This window comes from Lynx canadensis, chromosome X (assembly GCF_007474595.2).
Source record: "Lynx canadensis isolate LIC74 chromosome X, mLynCan4.pri.v2, whole genome shotgun sequence".
NCBI classification, from domain to species: domain Eukaryota; kingdom Metazoa; phylum Chordata; class Mammalia; order Carnivora; family Felidae; genus Lynx; species Lynx canadensis.
Genome location: NC_044321.2, coordinates 10111944 through 10124807, shown reverse-complemented (window position 1 = coordinate 10124807; position 12864 = coordinate 10111944). Strand labels below are relative to the sequence as shown.

Genomic DNA, 12864 nt, shown 5'->3' with positions numbered 1-12864 from the left:
ATCCCAGGGTCGTGAGATCAAGCTTCGTGTCGGGCTCCGCATTGAGCGTGTAGCCCGGTTAAGATTTTCTCTCTCTTCCTCTGTCCCTCTCCTTCCGTCTCGCTCCCCGGCTTGTGCTGTTTCTCTCTTAAACAAAGTATCTTTTCTGCTTTAAATGTAAGCTTTAAGAATTCTTGCAGTACTGGTAATCTTTTCCCTCCAGGCCTCTGATATCTGCTTCTAGGACACATCTTTAATTATATCATGGGGAATATAATGCGAAAATAGGGGTCACTTAACAAAAATTTCTTTAAAAACACAGTTGATTTCAAATTCATTCAGGCACACTAGAACGTCAAGTGGGGCTGTCTGTGGTTCTGGGGGTGCCACTCCGGGGACCGATTTCCTTTGCGGGGCACAGCAAGGATTATGCCTGGGCATGTGAAGGCCTTCTAGGCCCCGGAAACTGTAGAAAGTACAGGTCTCGGGGAAACTCACTGGCTGTGAGTTGCTTGCCTTGGTTGGAGGGGGTCAGCAGGAGGGCTTCCACAAGTGCTGTCTTAGTGACAAGAAGGGGCTGGGGGAGTCGGGGAGGCATGCCGGCTCATTGGAAAGGAGGGAGCATCCGTCACCGGGAGAAGAGAGATGATCTATAAAGAAACCCGTCAGTGACGAGAATGGAAAAAGAGGTAAGTGGAAAGGAAATGAAGGAGGTTCTGTCTTGGGTACTGAGAGGCTGGGCTTGGAAGGGGAAAAAACTGTGGGTTGAGATGTAAAAATTTCAGAGGAATTAGTAGCTGGAATAAATATGGAAACCTCCTTCTCGATGATTGAATGACTCCCAGCGAGGAGTCCTTCTGAAGAGAAGAAATCTGTAATGTGGTTTCAGAAAAGTGGAAAGAGTAGGCATGTGACACTTGTGACTTGATTGATAGCCTTGTGACTAGGGTGAGTGTCATTCCCGTGGGTTCATCCCATTCTTGATGAGTTCCCAGTTGACTGAACAGTCACGGTCACGTAACGTGGAACAGAGACTCGACGTCTGGCGTGCGATAGGTGCTTAATGGACCTTGGTTGAATGGACGAAGGAGTGAATGAACCCACGAGCCAGTCAGGTGACCAGGATGATGTCCATAGTGGCCTGTACAAGTCTCTCTCACTGTGGTCTTGTCACATTCATCTCTTTCATCAGTTACGTGGATCACGGGCATGTGAGACACGTAAGGCAAATTTAGCAGGAGACTGGGTAATTGTGATTTATTGGAAGACATACATATTCGGTCTTCATTTCTGGCACAGAGCTTCCAAAACCCTTGGAATTTCCTGTAATGGAGAGCCGTATAGGTGACTTTTTTGTTTTAGGTGAATGCGGTGACTTTTTGGAGGCTAAGGTTGGGGGCTGGGCACCAGCGGAGCCAACCAAGTGAGGACAGGGTTGGAACTTTCAGTTCCAGCCTCGTCCCCACCCCCACCCCCATCCGTACCCCTGGCCAGTGATGTAATCATTGTGCCTCTGTAACGAAGCCTCCATAAAACCCCAGAAGGACTGGGTTCAGAGAGCTTCTGGGTGGGTGAGCACCTGCAGATTTGGGGACAGTCACGTGCTGGGAGAGGGCTCAGAAGCTGCGGTCCTTTCCCCATACCTTGTCCTGTGCGTCTTTTCATCCAGCTGTTGATTCATATCCTTTAATATCACTTACAGTAAACCTGTAATCTAATAGGCAAAACGTTCTTCTGCGTTTCATAAGCTGGTCTAGGAAATTCGTCGAACCCGAGAAGGAAAGGGGGTCATTGGAACCTCTGGTCTATAGCTGGTCAGTCAGAGGCACAGGTGACCTGATGCCACGCCCTGGGCACACAGTGTCAGAAATGAGCTGACTCGTAAGACCTCCTGTTGGTGTCGGGGAGCTGCTTGCTGGTGTGAGGAACCCCACACGTACACACACGCAGCGGAACTGGCGGCCAGAGTCGTCAGTAACAAAATAAAGGCCGGGAAGATATTCCTGGAACGGATCGCAGACGAACAGTCAAAATTCTCTTGACAAGTGGGAAGCTGCCCCAAGACAGAGAGGCAGAGGGGGGTCCTATTCTGAGTGACGATGGTGGAGGCGCCCGAGGTGTCTTGCTCCCACACCATCCTTCACCCAGAACTCTTCTTGAGGGAGTTCCAGCGACGACTTGGTAGTAAAGGTTACTTTCCGCTTGTCAGCCCTCCCCCTCTTTGTTCCTTCTACCGTGTTGGACGACCCGCGACGCTCACGTTAGGCCCCCGTGGAGCGTCTTCTGCTCGAATTCTGCTTTGGCCTGGTTCCCCAGCTTTTCTCATTTTTCCTCCTTAGCCTCTTTCACCCTCCCCTTAAAGTTTTCCCTGTCCCTTTATTTTTAAGAGACTGCGCCCCTTAAAGTCTGATCTCAGAGTACGTCTGGTCTGTGTCCTCCCTGGCCCCTTGTTCACCATTCATTTACAGGTTGAGGGCCTCCTGCGTGCCGGGGACCGTTCTAGGAGCTGGTAGTACACAGCAGAGAGCAAAACAGACAACACTTGTCCGTGCGGGGCTTCTATGGTAGGGGGAAGACAGACAGTCCGCAGGGAAATGCCTGGATGGATCGGTGTTGGGTCATGAACATCTAACCCAGGTAAGGGGACTGGGCCCGTCAGGGTTACTCTCACAAGAAAGTCAGGGACAGTCCCCGAGAAGGTGGCATTTGAGCAGAGCTGTGGCCTTGTACTCCCAAGTCTCTGGTCAGCCCCTCTCCTTTGGAGCCATGTTTCCGGACAGCTCCCCCAGGGTGTCCCCGCGTACCCCAAACCATCCGGGCTCGTCTCCTTGCCAGACGTCTTCCTCCTCCTCGTTGGGTCCCCATTTTGGCTCATCCTGCGACCATCTCTTCGTTCACCCAGGCTGGAGACTGCACACTCCTCTTCTCCTTTTCCATCCCCGGGAGGCGTTAAGTATCCAGGGAGATGTCCTCAGGGTCCTCCCCTCCTCCCCTGGCCGTAGTTTGGACCCTCCGATCTCTTGCTGGGAGATTCCTCATTAGTTTGCCGGCCCCACCCTGCCCCTCTGTCTTTTACGTCATGGACCCCATGACCTTTGTAAAGCACGGATGACCTCTGTTTGCAAGCCTTCCCTCCCCACCTGCTGCCTCCAGGATTAGCAAGGTGGTCTGTTCAACCCCCCTGATCCCCAGCCCCGTCCCTTCCTCTCCCTCCTGCCCCTCACCACCCCCAACACACACACACACACACACACACACACACACACACACACACACACCCTGTGCTCTGGACCCTCAGTCAGAAAAATCAGCTCCCCCCCCCCACATGGGCCATCCCTTTTCCTTTTTGTGTGCTTTCCAGGTTTTCCTGGGATGCCCTCCCCTTCCCTGTTCTACCTTCCCTTTCTCTACCCTGCCCTGCCCTTTCCCACTCTCCTTCCCTTCTCCACGCTTCCCTACCCTCCCCTACCTGGCACTTCCCATCCAAAGGGCAGGAGTAGCTCAGCTCCGCGCACAGCTTTCCCCAACTTCTCTTTCCCGCCTCTCATCTTCCGTGTTGTGATCCTGGAGGGCTTGCGGGGGATCACCGGTTACGAGGGTTCACTGTGGCCCCTTAGTCTGCGGGTTACCTGGAGACCGGCACTGTCTCCTGCAAAGTCTGTGCTCCCCGCAGGGGTGAGCGCGTAGAAGGTGCTCGCCGAACCGGCCACAATTGCCTCAGAAATGTTAGAAATGTATGCTCTTCTCTCTTGCTGTTGATCATTTTTCTATCCCGCTTTTTTTCCAATTCAAATGGTTTTTCATAGACCACAGTCAGATTTTGAGGCTTCATATAAAGTTACAAAGGTAACTTCTAGAATCGTCCTACGTCATCAGCCTGACAAAGGAAGCGGTGAAGTTGTGAATAAGGCAGAAATGGTGAATTTCTCATTTGCATATAGTTTTTCAAGGTGAAAGTAGATGGAGGTGTCAGCTGGAGAATTTGTGACTATTTTGTCCGATGGTTTTGTTTTCTAGGACTATGATACAGAACCAGAGTTGTACTTAAATTTAAAAAGTCTTCCGTATTTAATGCAGAGCATCTTCCATATTCTGCCTTCCTACTTTAACAACATTTGAAAATAATATTCTTTTTTTTTTTATGTTTGTTTATTTTTGAGAGAGAGAGCACGTGCGAGTAGGGGAGGGCAGAGAGAGAGAGGAAGACACAGAATCCGAGGCAGGCTCCAGGCCCTGAGCCGTCAGCCCAGAGCCTGACGCGGGGCTCGAACCCACGAACCACGCGATCACGACCTGAGCTGAAGTCAGGCGCTCAACTGACTGAGCCACCCAGGTGTCCCTAAAAATAATATTCTTAAGTAATAGTCAAAAAAGTATTGTATTCTGCCAGTTCTCTAATTGAATGGTTTCACTAGATAATTTTTAAATAAAACCAATACCAGAGCTAATTACGATCGTCCGCTCTGGTGCTGAATTGAAATTTGTTTTGGTTTTCGTTCTCAAACTGCCAAGGGAGAACAGGCCTGTCACAAAAGTTTCCATCGTTTGGTCTGAGTGCACACAAGTAGTCTTTGCAAAAATGTTTAAGACTGTCCTGTTCGGACGTATCATCACGTTTTCCCACGGAGGCAGTTGCATCGCAAATGAATCTCTTTTTGAAGGTCTGAAATTGTAGGCTGCCTGCTTCTTACTTCTCTCGCCATGAGACAATAACATTGTCTGGGGCCATAATTTAAAGGCATTGTTGATTGTGGGTGTGGACTTCTAGGAGGATGGTTAACAGTGAAAAATGAGAAGTAAAATTAAAAGAAAATGTTGGAACAGGCCAAACTGGTTTTCCACATCTTTTCTGGCTCACCGGGGGGGCCAGGGGTATTGAATGTAGAAGGCTTTGGGGATTATCTAAAACTAAGGCATTGAAAGATCAGGGTGTGGGAGGATTTCCATTCAGGATCTTACACGTTTTTTTCTTACGTATTGAGCGACAAAGCATCAAACCTGGGAAGAGATTTTTTTTTTTTTCCGGAGACAATGGCCTCTGACTTGGCTTTAAGTTTGCTTCTAAGGTGGGTGCTCAACCCAACCAACTGGCAGGCTCTTCTCGGTCAGGGAAGCCTTCACCCTGTGGTTTTCAGTATTCATCCCTCTAGTTGACTTGAGCTTCTAGAAAGATCTTTAATAGAGATGGTGAACGTAAGTGGGTCAATCAAATGTTTAAATCATGGTACAGAAACCAGCGATGCTTGGTTTATGACCGTGATAAAGGCTTTTATATGCTTGGATGGGCTGAGAACTGTGGTCCCATAGTATCTGGGTACGTAAGAAGGCTTGTGAAACCGGCAGTCAGTCATTATTGGCACAATAATAGCCTTTATGCCGAACATTTAGAATGCTCTTGAAAACACCCTTTTGACTTTGAGGGAGAGGTTCTAATGAATACAGCTCTATGTAGAAATAATCACGTCCAGTAAGAAAAACCATTGTATTTCCATTTTCATTCCAAGAAGCCACCAGAATGTCAGCCAGATAGGCTTGTAGCATGTTAGGCTTTTAAATATGGAGGGAAGGAAACCTTGTTATGAATTGGGCTTGAGCTAACGTGTCTCTTACTGCCTCGTATGTTAGTTACAGACAGAGAACAGATTAGAATTCTAATGCCAAATTGCATACAGCTATTGTCAAATCCACGTTTCTGGTTTTCTTCCCTCTGATGTATTTTTCTGTCTTTAATATATATATATATAAAATATATATATACTGTAATATATGTAATACATAATTGTATCATATATTAATATTATTATATATATTTTGCAAATCTAGCTAGCTAGCTAGAGACTGCATGGAAGACAAATAGGAAAGAAAGCAAGTAAAATAGAGACCATGGGCTAGTCCTCTGAGTGTATTCTGCCGGGGTCGGGGTAAATGAACTTGACTCAAACTGTGATGCCCCATAAAGGGCCCCCCCCCGCCCGCCCCCAGGAAGGACTTTGCGGTGGGAGGCCCGCGTCCTCCCAAGAGAGCACACGTCCCGACCCCGCTGAGTCACATGGTGGGAGTGGGCTCTCTCCCTTCTCCTCCGCATCTCGTCCTCTGATGTCACAAATGTGTTCTTCTGCCCTGGGAGAGCTGATTAGCATTCAGCGGGCGCAGTTGGCCGGCGGCTGGGGGGCGCGGGCGGGGGTGGGGGGTGGGGGGCGGGGGCGCGGCTGTCCCCCGGGAACCGCAGTGGGACGGGCCGGGGCGCGGGACGGCCGCGTTATAACTGGGATCCTCGCTGACGTGTGGCCGCCGGCTCCTTGGCAGCTGTGGCTCTGGACCAGTAGGCAGAGGGAAGCTGCCGCTGACGCGTCCGTTGCATCTTGGAAGGGACTGTAATCCACTGTAGTGAGAACAGAGCCTCTCAATCACGCGGTGTAAATAAGAGGCGGAGGGGGAGTCCAGGAGAAAAGGAAGAGGAGGGGAAGAGTGTGTGTCGGGGGAGCGGGGAAAAGCATTTTTGGTGGATGGTATGAAGCCAGCCATGGAAACTGCAGCCGAGGAAAATACTGAACAAAGCCAAGAGAGAAAAGGTACCCAGCGCTCCGACAATAGCCGGTTTCAAGCTTTTCACTGGGGGTGCTTGGAGAGGGGTAGCCCGGTTTTGGGTCTCTTGTACAATAGTTCCAAAACAATCCCTCTGGCATGGTCTTGCTTTCGGGTGGGTTTGTTTTTTGTTGTTTTTTTTTTTTTTTTTTGTCCTCCAGGCTGAGGTTAAATTCATAGAGCAGCCTTTCTTCTGCCCATTCGTGTTCCAGATCTTCCTGCCCCATATGGGATTTCCCAGAAGGATGTCCGCAGTTTGTCACCCTGGGTAGCTGGATGGGGGAAACGGTCTTTTTGTCTTTTTCATTAATCGAATGAGTCATAACTTAGGTCCCACGTTCTGCATGTAATAGTGCGGGGACACGAAACGCGTTGTTTTCTGCTCATGCCGAGGACGAACCGGAGGGGCACACGTACTAAATATGCTTGGGTTCCGCTGATACCGTAGTGATTTGGGACATTTTCTGATGTTCTTATTGAATATGATTGTTCTTTCCTGACTGTGACACGTAATAACCCTTGACAGTTGGAGCTTCAGAGAGGAAACGTCAGCTCTGTCGCCTAGTGCTGATGGAAAGGGGTGGAGGGGAACCGGGAAAGGTCTTGTCCCCTTAAGGGGAATGTCATCACGATGTTGACACAGGGAAGGGCTTTTCGAGAGAAACAAGTGTTCTGCGGTAAGAAAATGGCAGAAAACAGGAGATAAAATTAATCTGTCTTTTGCTAGATGGAAACTGATGTCAGGCGTGAGACCCCATGGCGTCAGCTCAGCCACCGTTAAATTACAATGCGGTGAGATGCGTTCACCTGTCTCCCTCACCCAAACTTACAGGCTCCCCTGAAGGATACCCCATTCTACACCTGCAGTGGCTCTCGTATCACCAGCCTTCACGCTCAGGTTATCTCCCGTGGCCCTGGGTCCACCGACACTCGCTAAGCAGTAGTGATTTTCCAGGGCGAGAGCACAACTCTGTTGTGCTTATGGGTATGTCGGTTGGACTCTCTGGCTGACAGCAGGCTTGGCTACAGGCTGCCTGTTTATAATTTCTATGGAACTGCTTCTGTAAAGGGTACTTTAATAGACGACGTACCCTAAACGGAGCAGTTTCATTTTTGAAGTAAATTTCAAAGTTGAGATAAAATAGGCACCACGTGAAATGTGCCATTGCAGCCGTTCTTCACCGCGTCACTCAGTGGCATTAGGTACGGAGCATTTTGATTTTAAAATTGGTAGTTTGATTCAATCCCTCCATGAAACCTACCCGCCCTCACCAACAAAACAAACAAACAAAAGCCGTGCCTGGTCTCGTATATATTTTTAATTTATAGGAGGACCAAACAGCCATCAGAGAAGCTCTTGGGAGTATTTATGAAGCTTGAGGAATGGAGATAAAAGTAAAAGATTCATTTCCGTGACGACTGGAGACGAAGTTCAGGGGGGCATGATAACGTAACAGCGTTGCTGTGAGGAAGTCTCTTGGAGTTTATAGCAACGTTTCTCCGAGAATAGATGACTTCATCTAGTGCACGCTTTTTGTTCATACTGGGTTTGCCATATTGAGAAACCAGATTAACCATTGATAAGCCATTAATAAAACCATCACGGCCTCTGCAAAAACATACCTTTCTTTTTTTTCTCCGCAAAAGCAAGCGAGGAGCGTACACCCAATACAAAATCCTTACTACACAACCGTGTTTCTCCCCCTCGTTGAGTCTTCATGGACTGCTGACACTTTACGTCAGTTACATACTATTTAATACCAAATCTGCAGGCTGCACTACATCGATTGACTGTCTGTATGTGAAAACTCGTTAGTTAGCTATGGTTTTAGAGACAAAACTAGAAGCAAAAGATAATTCCTGGAGGAACTCTAAAAATTGCCAAAATTGACAGACACTGGCTGCAGAGGCAGTTCACAAGTGCCAGGTTAACACGAGGTCTCGTCACACGTATAGTACGGGCTCGAGTGAGAATACCGGCCAGGTCAGGTGTTTGGCCAGCACCCCCGGGGGGTTGTGATGGCTCTGTGACCCGCCATAAATGCTGATTTGGAGGATGGCTTAGCTACTGATCTTCGTGTAGACGAACAAGTTCATATGCCAGCTGCACCCAAGTCAAAACCCACACAAGTATCACCTTTGTCATTTTCCAGTTTGCTGGCCCATTGTCATTCCAGGTGCACGCGCGCGTACACACACACACACACACACACACACACACGAAGTTGACAGAAATGTTTCTGCCCGCTTGTCACTCTAGTGTTCCTTCAGATTTAATTTGAAATTTATAAGACAAATGTTGACTTCCTTGAAATATACATGTAAAATTCTGAGATAATTGGAGAATGCATTATATAATTCTTGAGCTGGTGGATCTGGTTTTTTTTGGGGGGGGGGTTCATTTAAGCCTTGCAGCAAGGGATTTAATTTACGAAATTTAATCCTATGCATTTTGTCACTCCCCACAGAGTTTTTCATGCACGTCTATTTCCCCCCGCACCACCCCCCCGTTCCTTCTTTCCCGTTTGCTTTCAGTAGTTAGTGCTAGGGACCAGACCTGCCTCTTAACTTGGGGTGTTATTGCCCAATGGCTAGTACCCAGTAGCTTAGGCAGTCTCGCTTCGGAGAATTATTTGGATTATTATTAAGAATATAAATTAAACTTAGCTTTATAAATTGACCTCGCCTTTTTTAGCTGGCCTCCCTTCCTTCGGCAGGACAAAGGGAGCTGTGTCTTTAAATCAGAATGACCGTGTTCCAATTTTGAACAATAATCATCTAAATCCAAAAAAAAAAAAAAAAAAGCATACATGTTTTTGCAACCGCCTTCTTGCTTTTGCCGCAGAACACTTCTGGGAGGTCAGACTTCCCAAGAGGTATTTAGTGATCTCCAGAAATTTTTAAGGAAAGCAAGCGGGTCTTGTCAGATGGACGTAAGGAATGCCAGGTTATTACGAATAACCGTTTTTACATTGGAAGCATTAAATTAAATCCAAGTATGAGGATTGAGTAAACAGAATCGCTGAAATGGAATAAGTAGAGGAAATGAATAAGACAGAATCAAAGGCACTAGATCATGGGCCTCAATAATGAAGACAGGGAGAGCTATGTTTCTATTTATTTCTGTGGAGTATTACTTGATATCAATTCATTTGTGAAGACCAGTGCATCTGGAATTGCTGGGAGCACTCAATCAAGGGGTAGAAAAACAATCGAATCAATTGCCGTATTGTGCAGAAAAAAAATCTGTGATGCAAATTCTTTTATTACATGTAGGAAATTGGAGTCTACTGAAACAATTAGAGTCGGGCTAGTTAAGCGCCGGGAATCACGGCTGAAATGATTTTGAGAGTCCCACACCTCAGACCACCTAGGAAGGAAAACGCAGCGAATCGGAAATGATGCGTAATTAACAATAAATTCTAGGACGTAAGCAGAGTGAGGCACGAATTTGAATTGCTGGCTTGTGTAGAAAATGAACACATCCATTTAAATGTTTTGATCGCATCGATGTAATGCCTTACGTGTCTCGGTTTGTTTTTTGTTGCTTTAATTTAAGCGCGTACCCTTTGGGCCCTCTTCCTTTTTGTCTGGGAAGAGAAGCACTCTTATAGAATATATGGCCTGCGTGCTAAAGTCCCCGAGGGACACATTTGACACGTTACACTCTTCGTGGTGATCTATAAATGATTAGATTTTGAGGGGTTTTTTTTCTTGACATTTAATTATATGAATATGGTACAGAGAAAGTTTTAGGTGCAGTTTTCCCCTTTTAAGAACCTGCCAAGGAGGACGTTTGAAGACAGGGTGTCTGGGGAGTAGGCTGTAGAGAAAAGCAGGCTTTATATTGTCGTTTCCATGGGCATATCTTTCAAGCCTTGGCCTTGCTATTTCACCAGAAAAAGAATTCTGACCCATTTCTGGAAATTCCACATTTGCCTTCCTTGAAATTGAGTGGAAATCTTGCGGTTCAGGTTGTAATGTGACAAATTGCCCTTTCCTGTTACTTGAGACTACGAGTCAGTGTAGAGTAAATAATCCTGGTAAAGTGACTTGTTAGCAGTGATGCACCTGAGAACATCGCTGTGAGAAGGTAGCCAGCGAGCGTCCCCCCACAGGAAATTTTCCCTTACTGGGACTGGTGCCGAATTAGATTGTTCCAGAGACACTCTCTTGCTTTTTTCTCCTTGGAACCAAACGTACAACCCCGTGAGATGGTTGGCCAGGAAGAGGGGTGGCTGTGGGATAGACGAGGAAGGTGACGCACACTGGCTTTTAAGCAACGGAGGCTGCAGTCTGTGCTTCACAAATGGACCTGGTGGTTCATTCATTTGTTGATTTACTCACTTAATAACATCCTCCTTTGAAACATCGCTCGTCTTCTGTCCTCCCAGCTCACGTCATAGAAGGGTGCTAAGTCATCTTAGGGACCATTATGTGTCCTAGAGTCTTGGTTTTCATCATAATTTTGCCGATCGGTGCCAGATTAAATAGCAGGCAACAGTACCAGGGAGGAGAACTTTCATCCTTAGCCAGCCCAGTGACGTTTCTTTTCAAAAGAAAAAAAAAAAAAAAGAAAGAAAAAGAAAAAGAAAGAAAACATATAAAGGGAAAATAAAGTCCTTTCCTCTTCTGGAGGCTGATTTGATTAATTGCATTAACTTCTTTCTGTATTCAAGCCTTACTGGCCATGTTCCATATCCGGGGTCAGCACGCTTCATCCATAAAGGTCCAGAGAGTAAATATTTTAGGCTTTGTAGGCCACACGGCCTCTGTGGTAGCTACTCACACCTACCACTGTAGCGTGAAACAGCCATGGATAGTAAACCAATAAATGTGGCTATGTTCCAGTAAAACTTTATTTACAAAAACAGGTGGCTGTCGTTTGCTGACCTCCGCCATATTTTGTAGTGTGGTTGTAGCTTTCCTTGAATATTTTAAATAATACCTAAAAATGAAGGATGACAGAGCTTTCAAAGACCTTGCCTGGGGACTGTGGTCTTTCTAGGAAGCTCAGTCTTTGTCCCTTAGTTGCTTCCAGTGATAATTTCGTAGATGCTTAAAAAGGATACCAGTCTGCAGTTCAGTTATTCAGCCTTGTCGCATAAATCAATCACATTATCTAAGTACATTGGAAAAAAAAAAAAAGAGCACAAGGCATTGTTTTGTTTTCCTTTCCTCAATTGCCCATTGTTTGTTTCATACCCACCTTTGGTGACAACCAGCCACAGTTGTGACTATCGCCATCAGCCACAACCGCTCCCGTCAGCCCCAACTATACATTGTGTCTCAGATGTCACAGTCTTTCGTGTGCTTCTTCAACAATCTAGAGTGATCTCCTGCCCATCTCAATCTTCTACTCTCTAAGGGGAACGTTTGCAGCCTCCCCTCCGTAGGCCAGAAGCCAGGATCTCCCTGGCGTGTAGGTATATATTCCCAACTCTTGCCAATTGCCTGGCATCGACGGTGTTGTAATAGGCCATTCACGCAGAGGCTTCTCCTTGCGATCCTGTGACCCCCTTCCAAGGCCGGGGACCCTGTCCTTTTAAGCAAAAAAAAAACGTATACCGTGCTCTTTGCAATTTTAGAACTAGTTTCATGTTAACTGCCGTTAAGTTTGGCTCACATGTACAAAAGAGACATGATTTTCTTTTCTTTCGTACCTAAAGATTTACTGTTGGAGAAAGGCCTTCCCAGAAGTATTGGAAAAAAGCCATCCACTTGCTGATCCTGTCTCCACATCTGCTGGAGCGGTAGTATTTTTATGCTGAATTCAGCGTGTCTGGCGTGGCCGCCATGTTTTTGCTCAGGAAACACAAACTTAGGGCACAGAGGTTCAGGGAATCGCATGGCCTGGCTTGGGTGAGGTCAGTGTGCTGGGCGGCCCAGAGGTCCATTTCTGGACCCACGGGGTCCCAGGGTGCTGCCTCGCTTTCAGCCAAATAACTCATTCATTTATTTGTAGGCGCCTACTGTGTGTTGGGCATGGAGAGAGAAATTTTTTAGAGGACGACGAAGCATTTTTCCGGTCAAAAGTGATCGAACTACTTGGGATCGTCTTGCTTGAGGTCGATGCGAAGGGCTCACAGACACTTGACCTGCTTCTGGTTCTTTCCACCAGCCCCACTGGGTTTCTTTGCTCTTGGAGTATGTAGCACAACCCACATCTGAGCGGGAATCTCCTGAGCAGTAAGGCAAGAGTCTAAACCCAGGGAAAGTGGAGAGTTAAGTCCTTTTCAGAGCCCTGAAATCACATCAGGAGCTTGGGACCTGAGACGTTTCTCTCGGAGGCACAGAAGC

The 12864-nt window shown here is 47.0% G+C and overlaps 1 protein-coding gene across 5 annotated transcripts in view; it reads left to right on the top strand.

Annotated features, from left to right (window-relative positions):
• GPM6B (glycoprotein M6B) overlaps positions 1-12864 on the top strand; it is a 148163-nt gene that overhangs the window by 101577 nt on the left and 33722 nt on the right. For 2 of the 5 annotated variants that reach the window (XM_030305769.1, XM_030305770.1), the window contains exon 1: positions 6286-6551. The exons of 1 other annotated variant lie outside the window; for it this stretch is intronic. In XM_030305769.1, coding sequence (XP_030161629.1) covers positions 6491-6551 — 61 coding nt within the window. In that variant the 5' untranslated portion in view covers positions 6286-6490. Of the gene's footprint in view, positions 1-6285; positions 6552-12864 lie in introns of those variants that run through there. 2 more of the 5 variants (XM_030305771.1, XM_030305773.1) reach the window with 1 other exon arrangement.